The sequence below is a fragment of the Sciurus carolinensis genome, chromosome 18 (genome assembly GCF_902686445.1).
Source record: "Sciurus carolinensis chromosome 18, mSciCar1.2, whole genome shotgun sequence".
NCBI classification, from domain to species: domain Eukaryota; kingdom Metazoa; phylum Chordata; class Mammalia; order Rodentia; family Sciuridae; genus Sciurus; species Sciurus carolinensis.
This window is the reverse complement of record NC_062230.1, coordinates 8,331,750-8,348,724: the sequence shown is the minus strand read 5'-3', so window position 1 is coordinate 8,348,724 and position 16,975 is coordinate 8,331,750. Positions and strand designations below refer to the sequence as shown.

The following is a 16,975-nucleotide window of genomic DNA, read 5'->3' as shown; positions in this document are numbered from 1 at the left end:
TTTAGCCCTGCAAGTGGTGAAGCGGGTTTCCGGAAACTGTGCAAGCTCGCTCATGCTAGCGGCTGTGGTTGCCCAACGCAATTCTAACCCTAGCTCTTAAGCCCAGCCCGCATCGCGAGTTGGGTTGATTGGCTCAGCACACACAGCTGGAACCCCAGTGCTGCCAGGGAAGGTCTGGCCCTCCTCTGGGGTCTTGCCAAGGTCTAGAATTTAATCTTCTTTGTAAACCAATAAATTAATCTGTTGCTGTTTTCTGGATGCTGGTGGAAGATAGAAGAGCTCTGAGTCATTGACAAGGGGCTACTGATCATAGCACAGCCAGTAACATGAGGGTCTGCTGGTGAGAGTTCCTCTGCCCCCGAAGTCACAGATGGTGACCGAACAGCCCAGGTGGGTGCTCTGCAGGCAGGGGGCTTGGTTGTGGGCAAGAAACACTGAGCTTGGAGAATGCATGTCAGTTGCAGTGAACTAAAAGCAAGCCTGCTCTTTTTCCAAAGAGGGTCAGTACCTCACTGCAAACACCACACTGAGAAATCTGAGAAATGGCCTAGAGGAAGATTAGACAGGGTCCTGCATTCTTTTTTGTTGTTGTTGTTGTTGTTCTTATTAGTTACACATGACAGTAGAATGCTTTTTTTTTTTTTTTTTTTTTAATTTAGAGACAGGGTCTCACTGAGTTGCTTAGTGCCTAGCTTTTGCTGAGGCTGGCTTTGAACTTGCCATCCTCCTGCTTCAGCCTCCGGAACTGCTGAAATTACAGGCGTGCGTCGAATGTATTTTGTATGTATTTTGACATATTATACATATACGACTGTTACTTCTCAATCTTCTGATCATACACGATGCAGACGTACATTGGTCAGGTAATCATATATGCGCACAGGAAAGTGATGTCCAATTCATTCTACTCTCTTTCCTATTCCCACTCCCCCTCCCTTCTCTTCATTCCTCTTTGTCTAATCCAAAGTTCTCTGTTCTTCCCTACCACCCCCTTATTGTGAGTTGGCATCCTCATATGAGAGACAGCATTCAGTCTTTGGCTTATTTCACTTAGCATGATAATCTCCAGTACATCCATTTACCTGCAAATGCCATAATTTTATTTCTCTTTATGACTGAGTAGTATTCCATTGTGTGTATATATATATATATATACCACATTTTCTTTATCCATTCATCTGTTGAAGGACACCTAGGCTGGTTCCATAGTTTAGCTATTGTGAATTGAACTGCTAAAAGCATTGATGCGACTGTGTCACTGCAGTATGTTGATTTTAAGTCCTTTGGGTATCACCTGAGGAGAGAGATAACAGTGTCAGATGGTGGTTCCATTCCAAGTTTTCTGAAAAATCTCCATACTCCTTTCCACAGTGGGTGCACCAATTTGTGGTCCCACCAGCAATGCATGAGTGTGCCTTTCCCCCCACATCCTTGCCAACATTTATTGTTACTTACATTCTCGATAATTGCCATTCTGAATGGCATGAGATGAAATCTCAGTGTGGTTTTAGTTTGCATTTCTCCAACTGCTAGAGATGTTGAACATTCTTTCATTATTTGTTGTCCAGTCGTATTTCTTCTTCTGTGAGGTTCCTTTGCCCATTTATTAATTGGGTTATTTGTTGTGTTGGTATTAAGTTTTTTGAGTTCTTTATATATCCTGGAGATTAATGCTCTGAGGTGAAGTTGGCAAAGATTTTCTCCCGTTCTGTAGGCTCTCTCTTCGCCTTCTTGATGGTTTCCTTTGCAGTGAAGAAGCTTTTTAGTTTGATTCCATCCCACTTGTTGATTCTTGATTTTATTTCTTATGCTTTAGGAGTCTTGTTTGGGAAGTCGGTTCCTAAGCTGACATGATACAGATTTGAGCCTAATTTTTCTTCTATTAGGCTCAGGATCTGTGGTCTAATAGGGCCCTGCATCCTTGACATGCCCAACAAGAACACACAGGGAAACCCAAGGCCCATGACAGATGCCTCTTCCTCCCGTCAAGATCCTTCCCAGTCCCTCCCACACCTATTTTTGTGCTGGGTGATCTGTTGTCCAAAGGGGTGAGGTGCAGTTTGTAAATTGACTGTTCTTGATGATTGGGGGAGGACTGTATCCAAATGGTACCCACAGATTTTTTTTTTTTTTTTTTTTTTTTTTTTTTTTTTTTTTTTTTTTGCGGTGCTGGGGATCGAACTCAGGGCCTTGTGCTTGCAAGGCAAGCACTCTACCGACTGAGCTATTTCCCCAGCCCTGATCTTTGATAACTCTGATGGACGTGGAACAGAGGAGAGTTCAGGTTATAGGCTATCTCGTGTGTTTGGGGCAGGAGTCAGAACTTCAAGTTCTGCTTTGGATCTAAAGCATGAGGCTGGGAGGGACAGTGGCAGGGGCCACCATCCACACCAACCCCAGCTCAGCCATCTGTCAAGTGTGACAGGAGATAAAGAAGCATACCTCAGTCCCCTAGCTGGGCTCTTGAGATGAAGGAAGCCACAGACCACAGGAAGGTTAAGGAACAGGATGGTCTTCCCTCCTTGCTGGCGCTGGAAAGCCCCAGGTGGTCCATCAAGGGCTGGGGCCAGAGTCATGCCAGCAATGGCTTTTTTCTGTTCCCTGGTTTTCTCTGGGGAATTTTTATCAACCCTAATGGAGAGGACCTAAAGATAAAGACACTGAAGGTCCCCAACTAAATGAGCAAGCAGCTAACCCTGCAGTGATTATTAAGTCAGCAGGTTCCTGCACACACTTAAATCCCCAAAGTGGCTTTTCTGTCTGCCACTTCCTCACTCGTAAACATGAGCAGACACCTGAGGATGAACGGATACCAGAAACAGACCTCAGACAAGAAAGTACAGTCCTAAGACTGAAAAAAAGGTGAGTAGCCAGAAACAGAGCTCAGTCAGAGAGAACACAACTTTAAAAGACTAAGGACCAGGTGTGACTCTGTGCTAGAGTTCTTGCCCAGCATGCGCGAGGCCCTAGGTTCAATCCCCAGCACTGCCGAAAGAGGGGGCGGGGGAAAGACCCGCTAAAACTGATGTACCCAGAAAAGTAGGTGTTGACATCAGAAATGAAGAGAAGCTTTTAAAGCAAAGAGGAATATTTAGATAACGCTCCTAGGAATTAAACATGAAAGCAGAATTTTTTAAACTCTGTAGTAAAAGGATTAAAAAAAAAAAAAAAGCATAGGAAATGTACCAGAAACTTCAGTAAAAAGAAAAAGAAAGTAGGAGAAAATATAAAATTCAACAAAAAATCCCAGCCTGAGTCCCCCTGGACCCCAAGTAGAAATGGGAGGAAGAGAACATCTAAGTGAGGCTAGCTGAGCCCCACCTGGAGGAGGAGTGTCCTGAGGTGGTGCTGAGGAATTTCCTGCCACTGGACCAAGGGCTCACTGTTTGTTTGTTTGTTTGTTTTTTATATTCTACTCACCAGGGTGGAGGAAGACATGGACCAAGGAACCTTGAGGACAGGGAACCTAAGAGGGTAGATGACCCAATGGAAAGAATCAGGTTTAGAGGCTTAGAATGGTGTTTCTCACAATCCTACTTAACCCACTGAAAGTATTCACAGAAGCTCACACTTTGGCACAAGGCTGGGGATAGAGAAAGACATTATCAGCTTACCAAATTCTGATTCTGCCCCTATTTCAAGCTGTTTCAGTAAGAAGTTGGCCTGGATAAACGCCATGGTCTTTCCTTAGTTCCTGTTCCTATTAGTATTTTTTTTTTCTTACCCAGGATCAGGTGGGCAATCTGTATAAATGCTGTCTCTAACAGGGTTATTCAATTTACTTAGGAAAGAAAGAGCAAATAACTCAGAAGGAAATAACCCAGCCGGTGACCTTACAAAGCAACTCCTGACATTTTGAACAAATAAAGAATATCATGTAAGAGAATAAAAATCTCAGATCATTGAGGGAACCAAACAGGCCAGGGGTAAGGAGATTGGAATGTGAGATCCAGCCCCACCTATGAGAGGAGAGAGTGGCAAGGTGACAAAGGAGGAGGAAACCTCAGCAGATCAAGTGTCTGGGAGGAGAGGGACACAGAGCCACTCAGAAACCCAGAGAAAACTTCCTGGAGGGAGTCAGATTGCAAAGGAGATGTGACCATTTAAGACAGCTTGCCAAGCCCTCAAGCATACAAATAATAATGAAGGCTGGAGAGGCTGCAGAGTAGGAGGAACGCTTTCACACTGTGGTGGCATTGCACGTTAATACAACCACTATGGAAATAGTGTGGAGGTTCCTCAGAAGACCAGGCATGGAACCACCATATGACCCAGCTGTAGCCCTCCTCAGTATTTATCCTAAAGAATTAAAATCATCATACTGCAGCAATACATGCATACCCATTTTTACAGCAACACAATTTGCAATAACCAAACTATGGAACCAGCCTATGTGTCCATCAATGGGGGAATGGATAAAGAAAATGTGGCATATATACACACAAGGGAGTTTTATCCAGCCATAAGGAAGAATAAAATTGGATCATTTGCTGGAAAAATAGGTGGAACTTGAGAACATTATGTTAAGCGAAATAAGCCAAACTCAGGTCAAGGGTTGTATGTTTTTCTCTCATATGTGGAAACTAGAGAGGAGAAAGAAAAGAAAGATGGTAGGGACCCGGGGGAGGGGTGAAGATCTCATGGAAATTCACTGGAGATCAGTAAAGTAGAGGAAAAGAAAGGACCTAGGGAGGGAAGAGAAGGGAGGGGGAAATGCTGAGAGTGATATTGGCCAATTATGTTTTTATATTGTGTGCACAAATGAATATATAACAACAAATCCCACCATTATGTACAACTGTGCTGCACCAATTAAAAAGTTACAATATACTCATAAAATAAAATGGGAGTGGGACAGCTTCCCAAGAAGAGGTCAAAAGATTGCTCCTAACCAGTTGGATGTGAGACTGCTGACAAGTGATGGTCACAAGGGCCCGACAAGGCAGGTGACAAGAAAGTAGATCATGGACACTGACTATGGATCCCAAGAGGATAGAGGAGTCCAGGAAACCAAACGTGGGTCACTCCCTACCTACCCAACAAAGTATCACCAACAGATCCTCCTGGGATCTACTTCAAGTCCAATCAGAGGATGCCCTACCCCAAGAGAGTTTCACTGACACAAATTTTCTCCTTTTTTAATAATTTCTTGGTTGCTTTAGAATAGCATGTCATTCTGTACTTGGGGGAACCCTCTGCAAACAGCCCATCGGTCCAGAGTTTCATGGAAAGACCTGATTACTGTTTACTTGGGTTGCCCCTGTATCCAGTATATTTTGTTTAATGCATAAAAAATTATCTCGAGAACAAGCAGCAAAGGAGAAGATGGCACAGAGAGATGAAGAGCCGCTGACCCATAGACGTGGGGCAGCCAGAGAACCAGGGCTGGAAGGAAATGGACACATCACGGAATGGTCCTCATTCACTGGGTGGCAGGGGACAGTCACTGGACTGGGGAAATCTCAGGAATCTGATTGCATTTACTTTTTTAATTGTTTGTTCTATTTAGTTCTACATGACACAGAATGCATTTTGATTCATTGTATGCAAATGGAGAACAACTTTCCATTTCTCTGGTTGTACACATTGTAGAGTCATACCATTCGTGTAATCACGCATGTACACAGGGTAATGATGCCTGTCTTATTCCACCATCCTTCCTTCCTCTTGCCCCCTCCCCTCCCCTCATTTCCCTCTATAAAATCCAACTCTCTCCATTCTTCCCTTCCCCCCTTCTCCCCATTATGTATCAGCATCCACTTATCAGAGAAAACATTTGGCCTTTGGTTTTTTGGGATTGGCTTGTTTCACTTAGCATGATGTTCTCCAAGTCCATTCATTTACCTGCGAATGCCATAACTTTATTCTTCTTTATGGATGGGTAATATTCCATTGTGTATTGCATTTCCTTTTTATATTTGTTACCCCATCTACCTAACCCCTCAATCGTCTTCATAAACCGTTTCCACCAAGTTGATCTCAGTGACCCTCAATAAGTCTGCTGCTGTTCTTTATGTCTTTGCCCATTTACCCATTGATCTATGTGTGTTTATCAATTTCCTTCTTTCTGTCAAGCACTGGGCTAAAAAGGAGGGACAGAGAAAGGAATATGACAAACACTATCATCCTTATGAAATTTGCTCCCTCTCTGCCCACAGAAAGTCTACCCCTGTCCAATGTCCCGCTCACCCAGGACACCCCTGGGGCGGTCTTTCGCAAAGTCACACCTGATTTCAGATTTTTAGCATGGGTCAGCCTACAAAATTGGTAGGGATGCCTGGATCATATTTTGTTATTACATTTATTAGATTTGGGCAATTGGGTTACAAAACCTAACTTTTTTGTTGTTAGATTTTAATAAGTAGGCCTTTTGGGGTTTTTTCACCTGTTTCGTGCTTGCAACTGCAAAAGACACATTATCTCTGCACTGTCATAGAAATCGCCTAATTTTCAGACTGTGGTTTAAGTCAATAGTTTCACATACACACACACACACACACACACACACACACACACACACACTGGGATTGAAGTGGAGGGCAATTTACCACTGAGTCACATCCCCAGTCCTTTTTATTTTTTATTTTGAGATGTGGTCTTGCTAAATTGCTGAGGCTGGCCTGGAACTTGTAATCCTCCTGCCTTAGCCTCCCGAATCACTGGGATTAAAGGCATGTGCTACCGCACCTGACTGATAATTTCGGCTTTTGAGTTTATTTTTTTACTCTAAGTTTCCTGCCACTTTAGGGCTCAATGTTCCCATCGCTCAGTCCTTGGATTTCTCATGACCTTTGCACTATCCTGTAGTATCACCCCCACTCCTTGGGGACTTGAAGTGTTGCCTTCAGTGAGTGTTGCTCTCCTGTCAACTGCAAGAGAGAACTCAGTCCACAGTTTTACCCACCACTGCATACCAGGCCAACAAAGATTGCCCAACTCCTCCGAGTTTTCCCTGCCTTCAGCCCAGTCTGACCTATAACCAATCTCAGATTCCCAGCCTTCCATTTCCCTGAAAGACTACTTCCTGAAAATCATCCTGGTACCAATTTCCGTGTCTTCGGCTCGATTGTTGCTAGAAACAGAACCGAGTTCTGACTTCAAGCAGAAAGTTTATTGATAGATGGACTGATTAGCGCTCAGAGTCCACTGAAGGGCTGGAGAACCCTGGCTCAGAATTAGGCAGAAGCAACACAGTCAAAATCACTTCACGGACGCACTGCAGCTGCCAGCAGGGGGCGCCAGATGCCACTTGTCATCTGGACCTCACGCTTAGCCACCGCTGCCCTGCGGCCCACCGCCGCTGGATCACTGCCAAGACCCACCAGGGAGAGATGTTCACTGCTCCCGCTTCGTCTCCTTGACTCCTGACTCAGCAGTCAGGACGGGAGCAGGAGCTTGCTGAGCCTCAGCCATGTGCACACCTGTTTCTGCTGCCATAATGGAAGGTTGGGATTTCCCAGGCATGGAGAGGGAAAGAGGTGGAGATGTCCTCCACACAGTACTCTGGCAGGAGGCAGGGTGCGGGAGAGTGATGGTTGCCCCCGTGTGCTGCCAAATCAGGCCAATTGCACGCCACCCCTGCCACCACCCAGTCCACAAACAGCATGCCAATCACTGAGAACGAGTTTTACAAAGAGAGTTTATTCACAAGCAGTTGAGTGTGGAGGGCGAGACCCAGATTTGAAATCTGCCTCCTGAAGGATAGGATTTGGGGATATTTATGGAGTAAAGAAGGAGGATGTTTCAGGTGCAAGGAAAGGTTTGGGGAGGTGAAGCGATCAGAGGTCTGCGCCTGCGCAGTCAAAAGTTATAGCTCTTCATGGGACTAGTGTTCCCAAAATGACAACTCATGATTCAAAGGCGGAGTTTTCAGCCTTCTGCCATCAAAGGGTCATCCATCGAACACTTGGGCAAACCCAAGTGAAAAGTCAGTGGCTATCAAGTCCCTGTGAAGTAACCTAGGCAACTGTTATCATCATGACCCCCTGTCAGAGATGTTAACCACAGCAAAGCTACTGGGAGATTAACAATATATTGTTCAGCTGTGATCTCCAAAACTAGTGGGTTTAAAAGTCAACTAAAACAAGTGACGCTAGAGGGTCTCTTTAAGTGTTCCCTTAGTTTCAATAGCTGGAGTTTACCCAGGCTCTGGATGTGGGAGAACTTTTCCAGAGGGGAAGGGTGAAGTCTGGTCCCACGACACCCCAACGCCCCCCAAATGACCCCAGGGCAGTGATGTCATGACACACATCCCAGACATCTGCCACTAGCCACACACACCTCTACCCACTGACATTCTTTCATCCCAGGAATACAGGGTCCGGGTCCTGAGGTCAGCTATCTCAGCTCTGTTTGCAGAGCCGGTCTGTAGGACCCCCGACCACAGGCTGCCCAGCTGGTTCATGAATCCTTTTTTTCTCCCTCTTTGGGGAGGAACCCATCCTGGCTCCCTCATTGGCCTGTGAATTCACCTCCCCTGGGCAGGGCGCCAGAGCCCAAAGAAAGAGCTCTTTCCTGTCCAGAACCTTCCAGTCAGACACGATGGTTAGGATGGTACCTGTTCTGCTGTCTCTGCCGCTCCTTTTGGGTCCTGCAGTACCCCAGGAGACCCAAGTTGGTGAGTAGGGAAAGCAAGGGATAGGTGCTGGAGAAGAATGGTGGGAAGGCAAAGAACAAGACAGAGGGGCCCCATGTGGCTGAGATTCCTGGGCATATCATAGTGTCATGGGTGCACAAGGCTTGCACTTCTGGAAGCATTCAGGGAGGCTCTGGACTCCTGCTCATCAAGACCTTAAAGAATCTCAGTTTAAAACCCAAATGAAAAAACTAAGACACAGAAAGGCAAAGGGATTTCCCTGGGATTAAACAGCAGGATGAAGCAGAAACCACACAGAAAGAGCTGCTTCTAACCTTCTTTCTTCTTTCCTTCCAATGGACAGACACCTGCCTGATGAGAGAGAGAGAGAGAGAGAGAGAGAGAGAGAGAGAGAGAGAGAGAGACTGACTCCCCCAGGGGCAAGCAGGAAGGCAGATTAGGAAAAGGAAACCCAGGTCCTCACCCCACCATGAGCCTGAAAGGCAAGGGACTGGGACAGAGGATAGTGGGGCACCCAGGGAAATCCAGAGACGACTCTACCACATGGAACAAGATTGTTCATGGCATCATCAAAGGTTCAGGATGAAAAGAGATGAACTAGGGGTTTCTTACCTGTGCAATTTTAAAATTCCTTGCAGTCACAAACTGTCAAATAGTTTTTTATATTCGTTTTATAACAATCACATTTAGAATGTTAAGCACATTCTATCCCCAAATCTGAATTAGTCAGGGTTCTCCAGAGAGACAGAATAGGATGGAGGAATGGATGGATAATAGATAGATGATACAAAGATAGATGATAGGTAGGTAGGTAGGTAGATAGATAGGTAGATAGGTAGATAGATAGATAGATTTAAAAAAAAATAAAGAATTTTATTTTAAGGAATTGAGTACACAGATGTAGGGTCTGGCTTATCCTAAATCTTCAGAACAGTCTAGCAGGTGAGAGATGCAGGGAAGAGTTAATGTTGCAGTCTTGACTGTAAACAGTCCAGAGACTAGAATCTTTCTTCTTTGGGGGCAGGAGGGAGTCAACCTTTTCTCTTGAGATCTTCAACCAGTTGGATGAGACCCACCCACATTATGGAGAATAATCTGCTTTACTCAGGGTCTACTGGTGTATTTAGTTAGCTCTTTCATCACTGTAATTAAATAGCAGAGGTGGGTTAACTTTATAAAGAAAAAGGGTTTATTTTGGCTTGATGGTTCTGGAGGTGCATGGCTCTAGGGGCCTAATCTGATGATGACCTTCTTACTGGTAGAGTCCTGAGGCAACACAAAGCATCAGATGGCAAGAAATAGGGAGCAGAGACATATGTCTGGTTTTTCTCCCTCTTCTTAGCTTTCCACCCCTGACCCCCATGGTTTCATGTCCTTCTCATATTACAAAATATGTAATCATTCATTCCCAATAGTCCCAAAGTCTTAACTCATTCAGCATTAAATCAAAATTCAAAGCCTCAGCTGAGACTCAAGGCAAACTCCTTGCAGTTTTGAACCTGTAAAATCAAAACAAGTTAGCTACTTAAGATACACAATTATGGGGCACACAGGGTGTCCATTCCCATTCCAAATGGGAGGAATAGGAGAGTAGAAAGGAGTCCTTGGCCCAAAGGAAGGCCACACTCAGCAGGACAGACATTAAATCCTCAAGTTCCAAGTCTAGCATCTTGTGCACACTGCTATGAGAGGTGAGTCCCCAAGTCCTGGGCTGCCCTGCCCCTCACTTTGATATTCAACACCCTAAGGGTGTTTTCTGCACCTGCAAGTTGATGTTGGTGATGTTGGGTAGGCAGGGTGGTCGCTCTCCTTTTCTGGGGTCTCCCCTGAGGTTTCACTTTCACAACTGATTTAAATGTTAATCACATTTATTATAAACTAATTAGCAAGAATAATTTCAGCACTACAGCTAGGAATCTGCCATATGACCCCAACATTATTAAAACCCATGTGAACTCTACCATGAACCAATTATGGAATTCATCACCGTAATGTCCCCCTCTTCTAGTTGCTGCTTGGCACCAAAATGCAAGGTAGGTCCCTCAGAATTCTGAGAGTCGTCCTAGTCTTACCCTGTACTGACCCATCTTGGGTCATTTCTTGGATTTTCTAGTAAATTCTCCTTCCCACATTTTCTAACCATATGTATTTGTCAGGTTACTGTCAAGTTCAGGGCAGATCAGGCAACTTTCTTCTCCTCCGTGAGGTGACTCAGGGATCCAGGCTGTGTGGTCTCCATAGTCATTGTCTAAAAGGAAGAGAGAAGGGGCAAGCCTGCTCCTAGGACCAGAAGAATGAGGTCACCTCCACTGACCTTCTCTTTTGCCAGAAGTCAGTCACATGGTCCCAATATATCCACAAGAGGGTTGAGAAATATTATCTTCCATGCCAAGCAGAGGAACAACGGAGTGAAAGACATAGAATGGTCTCTGAAAAGCCAGCCCCAGAATAACAGCCGAGTCCATTCCCTTGTGCAAACTCCCAGTACAGCCAGGCTGACGACGGGGTTGAGAGGGCTGGGGAAGACGCGACCTCATGGGCAGGTCTTCCCTCCCTGTGCCCAGTGGGCCTCCCATGCGTGGATCCCACCCTTCAAACCTTCTCATCTTTTCCAGGTCCTTATTCTCTGGCCTTTCTCTACACTGGGGTGTCCAGGCCTAGTAAAGGACTCCCCAGGTTTCAGGCCACTGCCTTCCTCAATGACAAAGCCTTCTTCCACTATGATAGTGAGGGCAGGAAAGCAGAGCCCCTGGGACCGTGGAGCCAAGTGGAAGGAATGGAGGACTGGGAGAAGGAGAGCCAACTTCAGAAGGCCAGGGAGGAAATCTTCCTGGTGACCCTGAAAGACATCATGGACTACCACAAGGACAGCGAAGGTCAGTGGGTTGCAGGCCACTGGGAGGGGCTTAGCTCAAGAGGCAGCCCCCGACCTGTGGGTGGAAAGGGGCCAACAGGACGGAGATAGTCCCTCCCCCAAAGGAGGATCGAGAGGCACAAATAGAAATACACTGACACATCTGGACCTAACCCCCGCCACCCCACGGTACATCTGCTTCCTCCTTCCACATGGTCCCCGCAATCTTACTCCAGGCCTCAGCTCACACAGGAAGTGAGGCTCACCCTTGTTCAGGGATGTCGAGTGGATGGTGAGTAACCCTGGAGTCAGTCAGAGCTGAGTTCTCGTGGTGAACTCCTGCAGTCAGTAGCTGCTTGAGGGTGAGCAAGTTTCTCAGTTATCTGGAGGATTGCGACCTGCCTCCATGAGGTTCTGTAAAACTACCTACATCCGTTCCGTGAAGGGTGCAGCATGTGTCTTGCTCTCCCCTGCAGCCCCGGGGCCTGGGATGAGGTGCAGCCAATACCACTTGCTCAACTAAAGTATATCGAATGAATAGAGAGAAAATACCTAGCACAAATCACAGTCCATACTGGCAGCTCAGTAAGTGTTGGGTTCAAAACCACAGACTGTTAGAGTTACCTGGAGTCATGAAGATCCTCCTGCCCACAAGGAGCAGGAGTAGGTGGCAGGGCCCGGGCAAAACCACACTGTCTACCCACCAAGGCCACCAACCTCAGGCCTGATGAACTGCTGATGCCAAATAAGTATATCAAGGGCGAGCTTCTGAGTTAAAAGAATCTCCAAGAAGCCACCTGGAATCTCAAGGTTTTCAAAAGGAGGCAAGAGTTACAATATAAATCTGAAGGATGTGGCATGGGAAGTCTTGGTAAGGAAAATGTCACACGTAGGATCAGGAAGGACACTGGAAGACTGTAATAGAAACGTTGAAGTGAGTAATTATGAGAAAAGAGGATGAAAAGAGAAAAATATGAGCACAGTATTAGAAAGTGGTGGTGGTTAACTTTATTGAGCACTTATGTTCCGGGTACAGAGATTAACACATCTCACACTCAAAATAACCTCCTAAAATAGCACTGTTGTCACTGCCCATTTCAGAGATACGAAAAGCATAGAGAGAGAAGGCTCAAGTTCATGAACAGACCAGTGGGGTAGGAAGAGATCTGGGATTTGAGCTCTCAGGGCCTGGGCACTACTCAAGATTGAACCAGCCCTCAGGAGGCCTATTTCTGAGAGTTGTGCATGGGCAAGGGGGTTGAGGCTTCAAAGACTCAGAAGAAAGAGGCCAACGAGTGGGAAAGCGGGGGAAAGAGATCAAATTATGTTTTTTCAAGTGGAGAGATGAACTCCACCTAGAACTGAGAGAAAAGGAGAGATTCAAACCTTTCTTCCTTTGCAACCTTTGGTTGCAAAGTGTGCGGGAATGGGAGTTATTCAGCTGGATTTGGCACCAGGCTGACTGGCTCCCTGTGGGGTCGGGGGAAGCTTCAGGGTCTCACACCTTCCAGGGAATGTTCGGCTGTGAGATCCGGAATAACAGAAGCAGTGGAGCGTTCTGGAGGTATGCCTATGATGGACAGGACTTCATTGAATTCAACAAAGAAATCCCAGCCTGGGTCCCCTTGGACCCAGCAGCCCTGAACACCAAGAAGAAGTGGGAAGCAGAAAAAGTCTATGTGCAGCGGGCCAAGGCATACCTGGAGGAGGAGTGCCCTGAGATGCTGCAGAGGTACCTGAACTACAGCAGGACTCACCTGGATCAACGAGGTACTTAGTGCTTCCTCTGACCTACTCCCAGTACTGAGCTGAGAAAGATCAAGATGATCTCAGGCTGGAAGCTCAGGGGATCATCTAAGGCTGCTTCCACCCACCCCTGGGGATTCTTGGGTCCCCCACTTTTCCCTTTCTAGAATTCATTCCTTCCCTAGGAGAAGCTGAGGTGAGATCCAAAACCAAATTTATCAAAATTTGGTTGAGAACCACTGTCTCAATGGTAACCTTTCCTAAATAACTCCCCATCCATAGATGGACAAATTGGGGGTCAAAGAGGCTAGGTTAAAACGGCCCATAAGAGAGGAAATTGGGTTTCAAATGCCATATTTCAGAGTTCAAATCCCAGAGACATGTCTTTCGACTCCGATGCCTCTCATCTTGTTTGTGGAGAGGTGTCCAGCCTGGAAGGACAGGCGCGTGTGAGCAGAACTGAGTGCCACAGCTGGGGCTTTGCTTGGAGATGGAGTGAGAGAGAAGACGGCAGAGAAGATGGCAGCAGGGAAGAGTCTGATGGGCAGAGATGCAGGAAGATCCAAGGAGCTGAGCCGAGACTAGGGGAGCAGGGAGCTACAAACCCTACTGAGATTTGGGGGCACCAGGGAAGCATAGAGGAGGTTCACAACCTGTTGCCATCAGAAGTCAATACACAGTGGGTTGCGGGGGAAGGCAAGAGACTAGCCACAGATATTCTATGACCCAACAGAGAAGCCTCAGTCTTCCCTGATCTTCTTTTTTTTTTTTTTTTTTCATTTCATTTTTTTAATGTATTTTTTTTTTCAATTTTTGCAGACTTTATTTTGATTCATTGTACACAAGTGGGGTACAATTTTTCGTTTCTATGGTTGTGCACAATGTAGATTCATACCATTTGTGTAATCATACATGTACATAGGATAATGATGTCTGTCTCATTCCACCATCTTTCATACCCCTGTCCCTCCCCTCTCTCATTTCCCTCTATGTAATCTAAAATTCCTCTGTCTTCTCTTACCACCACCCCCCAGCCCAATCATGTATCATCATCCACTTATCATGGAAAACATTTGGTCTTTGGTTTTGGGGGTTTGGCTTATTTCACTTAGCATGATATTCCTCAATTCCATCCATTTATCTGCAAACGCCATAGTATTATTCTTCTTTATGACTGAATAATATTCCATTGTGTTTCTTTATCCATTCATCTGTTGAATTCCCTGATCTTCTTAAATTTCTTGGGGGAGATAGGCACAGAGCTTAGAGATCTGTCGATAACAACATCCAGGAATTTGGGGATGGAGGGGACATGACAAAGGAAAAGTCCACCTCAAACCCTCAGTGTCCATCTCCTGTCCTTCCACAGATCCTCCCTCTGTGTCAGTCACCAGCCATGTGGCCCCAGGAAGAAACAGAACACTCAAATGTCTAGCCTATGACTTCTACCCACAAAGAATTGGTCTGCACTGGACTCGAGCCGGCGAGGTACAAGAATCTGAGGCAGGGGGAGAGATTCTTCCCAATGGGAGTGGTACTTACCAGTCCTGGGTGGTGGTGGGAGTCCCCCCTCAGGACAGAGCCCCCTACTCCTGCCTTGTGGAGCACAGTGGGCTGGACCAGCCCCTCACAGTGTCATGGAATGGAAGGCAGAAAGCCAGGGCTGAAGGTAACTTAGGGACTCAACCTCTGTAGTCACATAAGAGAGCTGAACTTTAGAAATCATCGTCAATGTCACCAACAAGGTCCCGGGAAAGCAGTGCAAATCCAGGTGGTGGATTTGGAGACAGAAGACTTGAATGCCTGGCACTGAGTCCACTCTGATTGCCAAGTCATCTCACTTCCTAAACTATCCGTGGTCCAGTCTGTAAAACCTCACCCACAATACTCCCCTTACCTGGCCCAGCAGAGAAAGATAATTTTAAACTGCAAACTACTGTAAAAATGTGAGTCAATTGAATCATTCATTCTGTTCCCCAAGCATTTGATTCATCTGAAATTCTTGGTCCCCAACTGAAGCAACGTTTCGACCTTAGGCATCTGGACCTTGGGATATCCCAAGTATGGTTTACACCGCCCAGTTCTGTAGGCATTGTTTTGGCATCCATTGCTGATGTCCACAGATAAAGCCACGGTCTCGCTGGCTTGCAAGCCCTAGAAATCTATAACACCAAGCATCTTCTGTACCTGTTTCCCCAGCGCTCCCTTGCTCTCTGTGAGACATGGTCCTTCACTTCAGCTACTCAATCGTTCCCACGTATGTTGCCCCTAAACCACACACAGCCAGAGCTTATTAGAGAGGCCTCCTCTCTCCAGGCACACTCCCAAGGAAGCAGGAATCAGCCCTCATGTTCTTGGACTCCCTCCAATCCACCTGAGTGTGTTTTTGCAACTGAGTCACTTCTGCCATCCACAGGTTTAATGCCCAAAGGCAGAGCAGAACCCTCACACCTGACCTTTCTAGTAAGCCTTACCTACCATGGCTGTGTTCTTCCTTCCTGGATGGCAAGAACTTTCTTTATATCCCAACCTCAGTCTCCAACTCTGGATGACTCCAAATTCAGTCCTCTTGGTTGTAAAGTAATCAGAAGCAGCCTTCAAAATACTGAGCCAACAGGCTTCTCTTTCTTGAAATCCTAAATTTGAAGGCTACATCTCTTCTTAAAAATATTTTTGGATTCAATTTGAATATCAAAAACTGAGAAATTACTTCTTTAATCTACAAGAAACCAGAGAAAGAGAGAGAGAAAGAGAGGGAGAGAGAGAGAGAGAGAGAGAGAGAGAGAGAGAGAGAGAGAGGGAGGGAGAGAGAGAGAGACTATTTGAACAGTAGAGAGTTACAGGGAAGAAAATCAAAATAGTCAAGAGAGAAAAATGCAGCCATTGATACTTCAAAATATGATAACGCCTTGAACAAATAAAAAGTAATAGGATAAATATTGTGGATCAAAGAGGAAACCAAAGTCAACATAAGCAGGATGGGCTGAGGAGGACTGGAATGTGGGATCTGACCCAACCTGTGGCGGGAGAGATGGAGGAGTGAACAAGGAGGAGGAAGCCTCAGAAAACTAAGTCCCATTCAGGCATCCGGGAGGAGGAGGGGGACACAGAGCCACACAGAAACTCAGGGAAAACTTCCTGGAAGGAGTCAGATTTCAGAAGTATCAAAAGAGTGCTCCTAGTCAGTTGGGTGTGAGACAACTGAGAGGGAAGGGTCAGAGGGACTGACCAGAGAGGTGACCTGGGAGGGGTACATGGGCATCAACGGGCACACCAAGAGGATAGAGGAGTCCTGGAAACCAAACATGGGTCACTCTGTGACCACTCACCAAACATTTCATGTTTCTACCTCCCTTTTTAAAGAGTCATGTGGCCCGTTTTCATTTCTAAAGGAAGATGATTTAAAATTAATTTCTTTTGCAAATTTAGCAATTGCCCTTGACATAACCCATGTCATCCTGAATGTACAACTAGCCATAAAATAAGAGCTCAGAATCACTGGTCTTTGGTCAGAGTGGATTCAAGGACAAGAAACCTCCACTTGGTACACATGAGGCCACCCCCAGTGTAAAACCTCTTGCAGAGCCCACAGTGCCAACAGAATTTTCTCATAAGTGATTTGGTTTTTATTAATGAGATTACACACACACAGAGGGAGTAAAAGTTTCTCACAAGAATATGTTCTAGGAAAAGCACTCATTCAGGGTAAATCTAATATTTGTCTACAAGCACCTTATAACAGAGCAAATTTTTGAACCCAAATGCAGAATAGAGAGGAG

General features: G+C 45.8%; 1 protein-coding gene across 4 annotated transcripts; it reads left to right on the top strand.

Annotated features, from left to right (window-relative positions):
* The first annotated feature begins 355 nt into the window (after nt 1-355).
* Nucleotides 356-15,129, top strand: Azgp1 (alpha-2-glycoprotein 1, zinc-binding). Of its 4 annotated transcripts, none has more exons than XM_047532867.1 (4): nt 356-390; nt 11,324-11,472; nt 12,939-13,220; nt 14,566-15,129. In XM_047532867.1, exons 1-4 carry the CDS (start codon nt 371-373, stop codon nt 14,889-14,891), a joined length of 777 nt encoding a protein of 258 aa, XP_047388823.1. In that variant the 5' UTR covers nt 356-370; the 3' UTR covers nt 14,892-15,129. The 4 variants fall into 4 exon arrangements, with proteins under 4 accessions (XP_047388823.1, XP_047388821.1, XP_047388820.1 ...); XM_047532865.1 differs by lacking the exon at nt 356-390 and adding an exon at nt 8,464-8,617 and having other exon boundaries at nt 11,212-11,472; nt 12,945-13,220; XM_047532864.1 differs by lacking the exon at nt 356-390 and adding an exon at nt 8,464-8,617 and having other exon boundaries at nt 11,212-11,472.
* The last annotated feature ends 1,846 nt before the right edge of the window (nt 15,130-16,975 follow it).

Coding starts and splice junctions, on each gene's coding strand:
- Azgp1 (XM_047532864.1), top strand. CDS start 8,542: ATGGTTAGGATGGTACCTGTTCTGCTGTCTCTGCCGCTCCTTTTGGGT. Junction 8,618..11,211: donor ACCCCAGGAGACCCAAGTTG/GTGAGTAGGGAA, acceptor CATCTTTTCCAG/GTCCTTATTCTCTGGCCTTT. Junction 11,473..12,938: donor CTACCACAAGGACAGCGAAG/GTCAGTGGGTTG, acceptor GGTCGGGGGAAG/CTTCAGGGTCTCACACCTTC.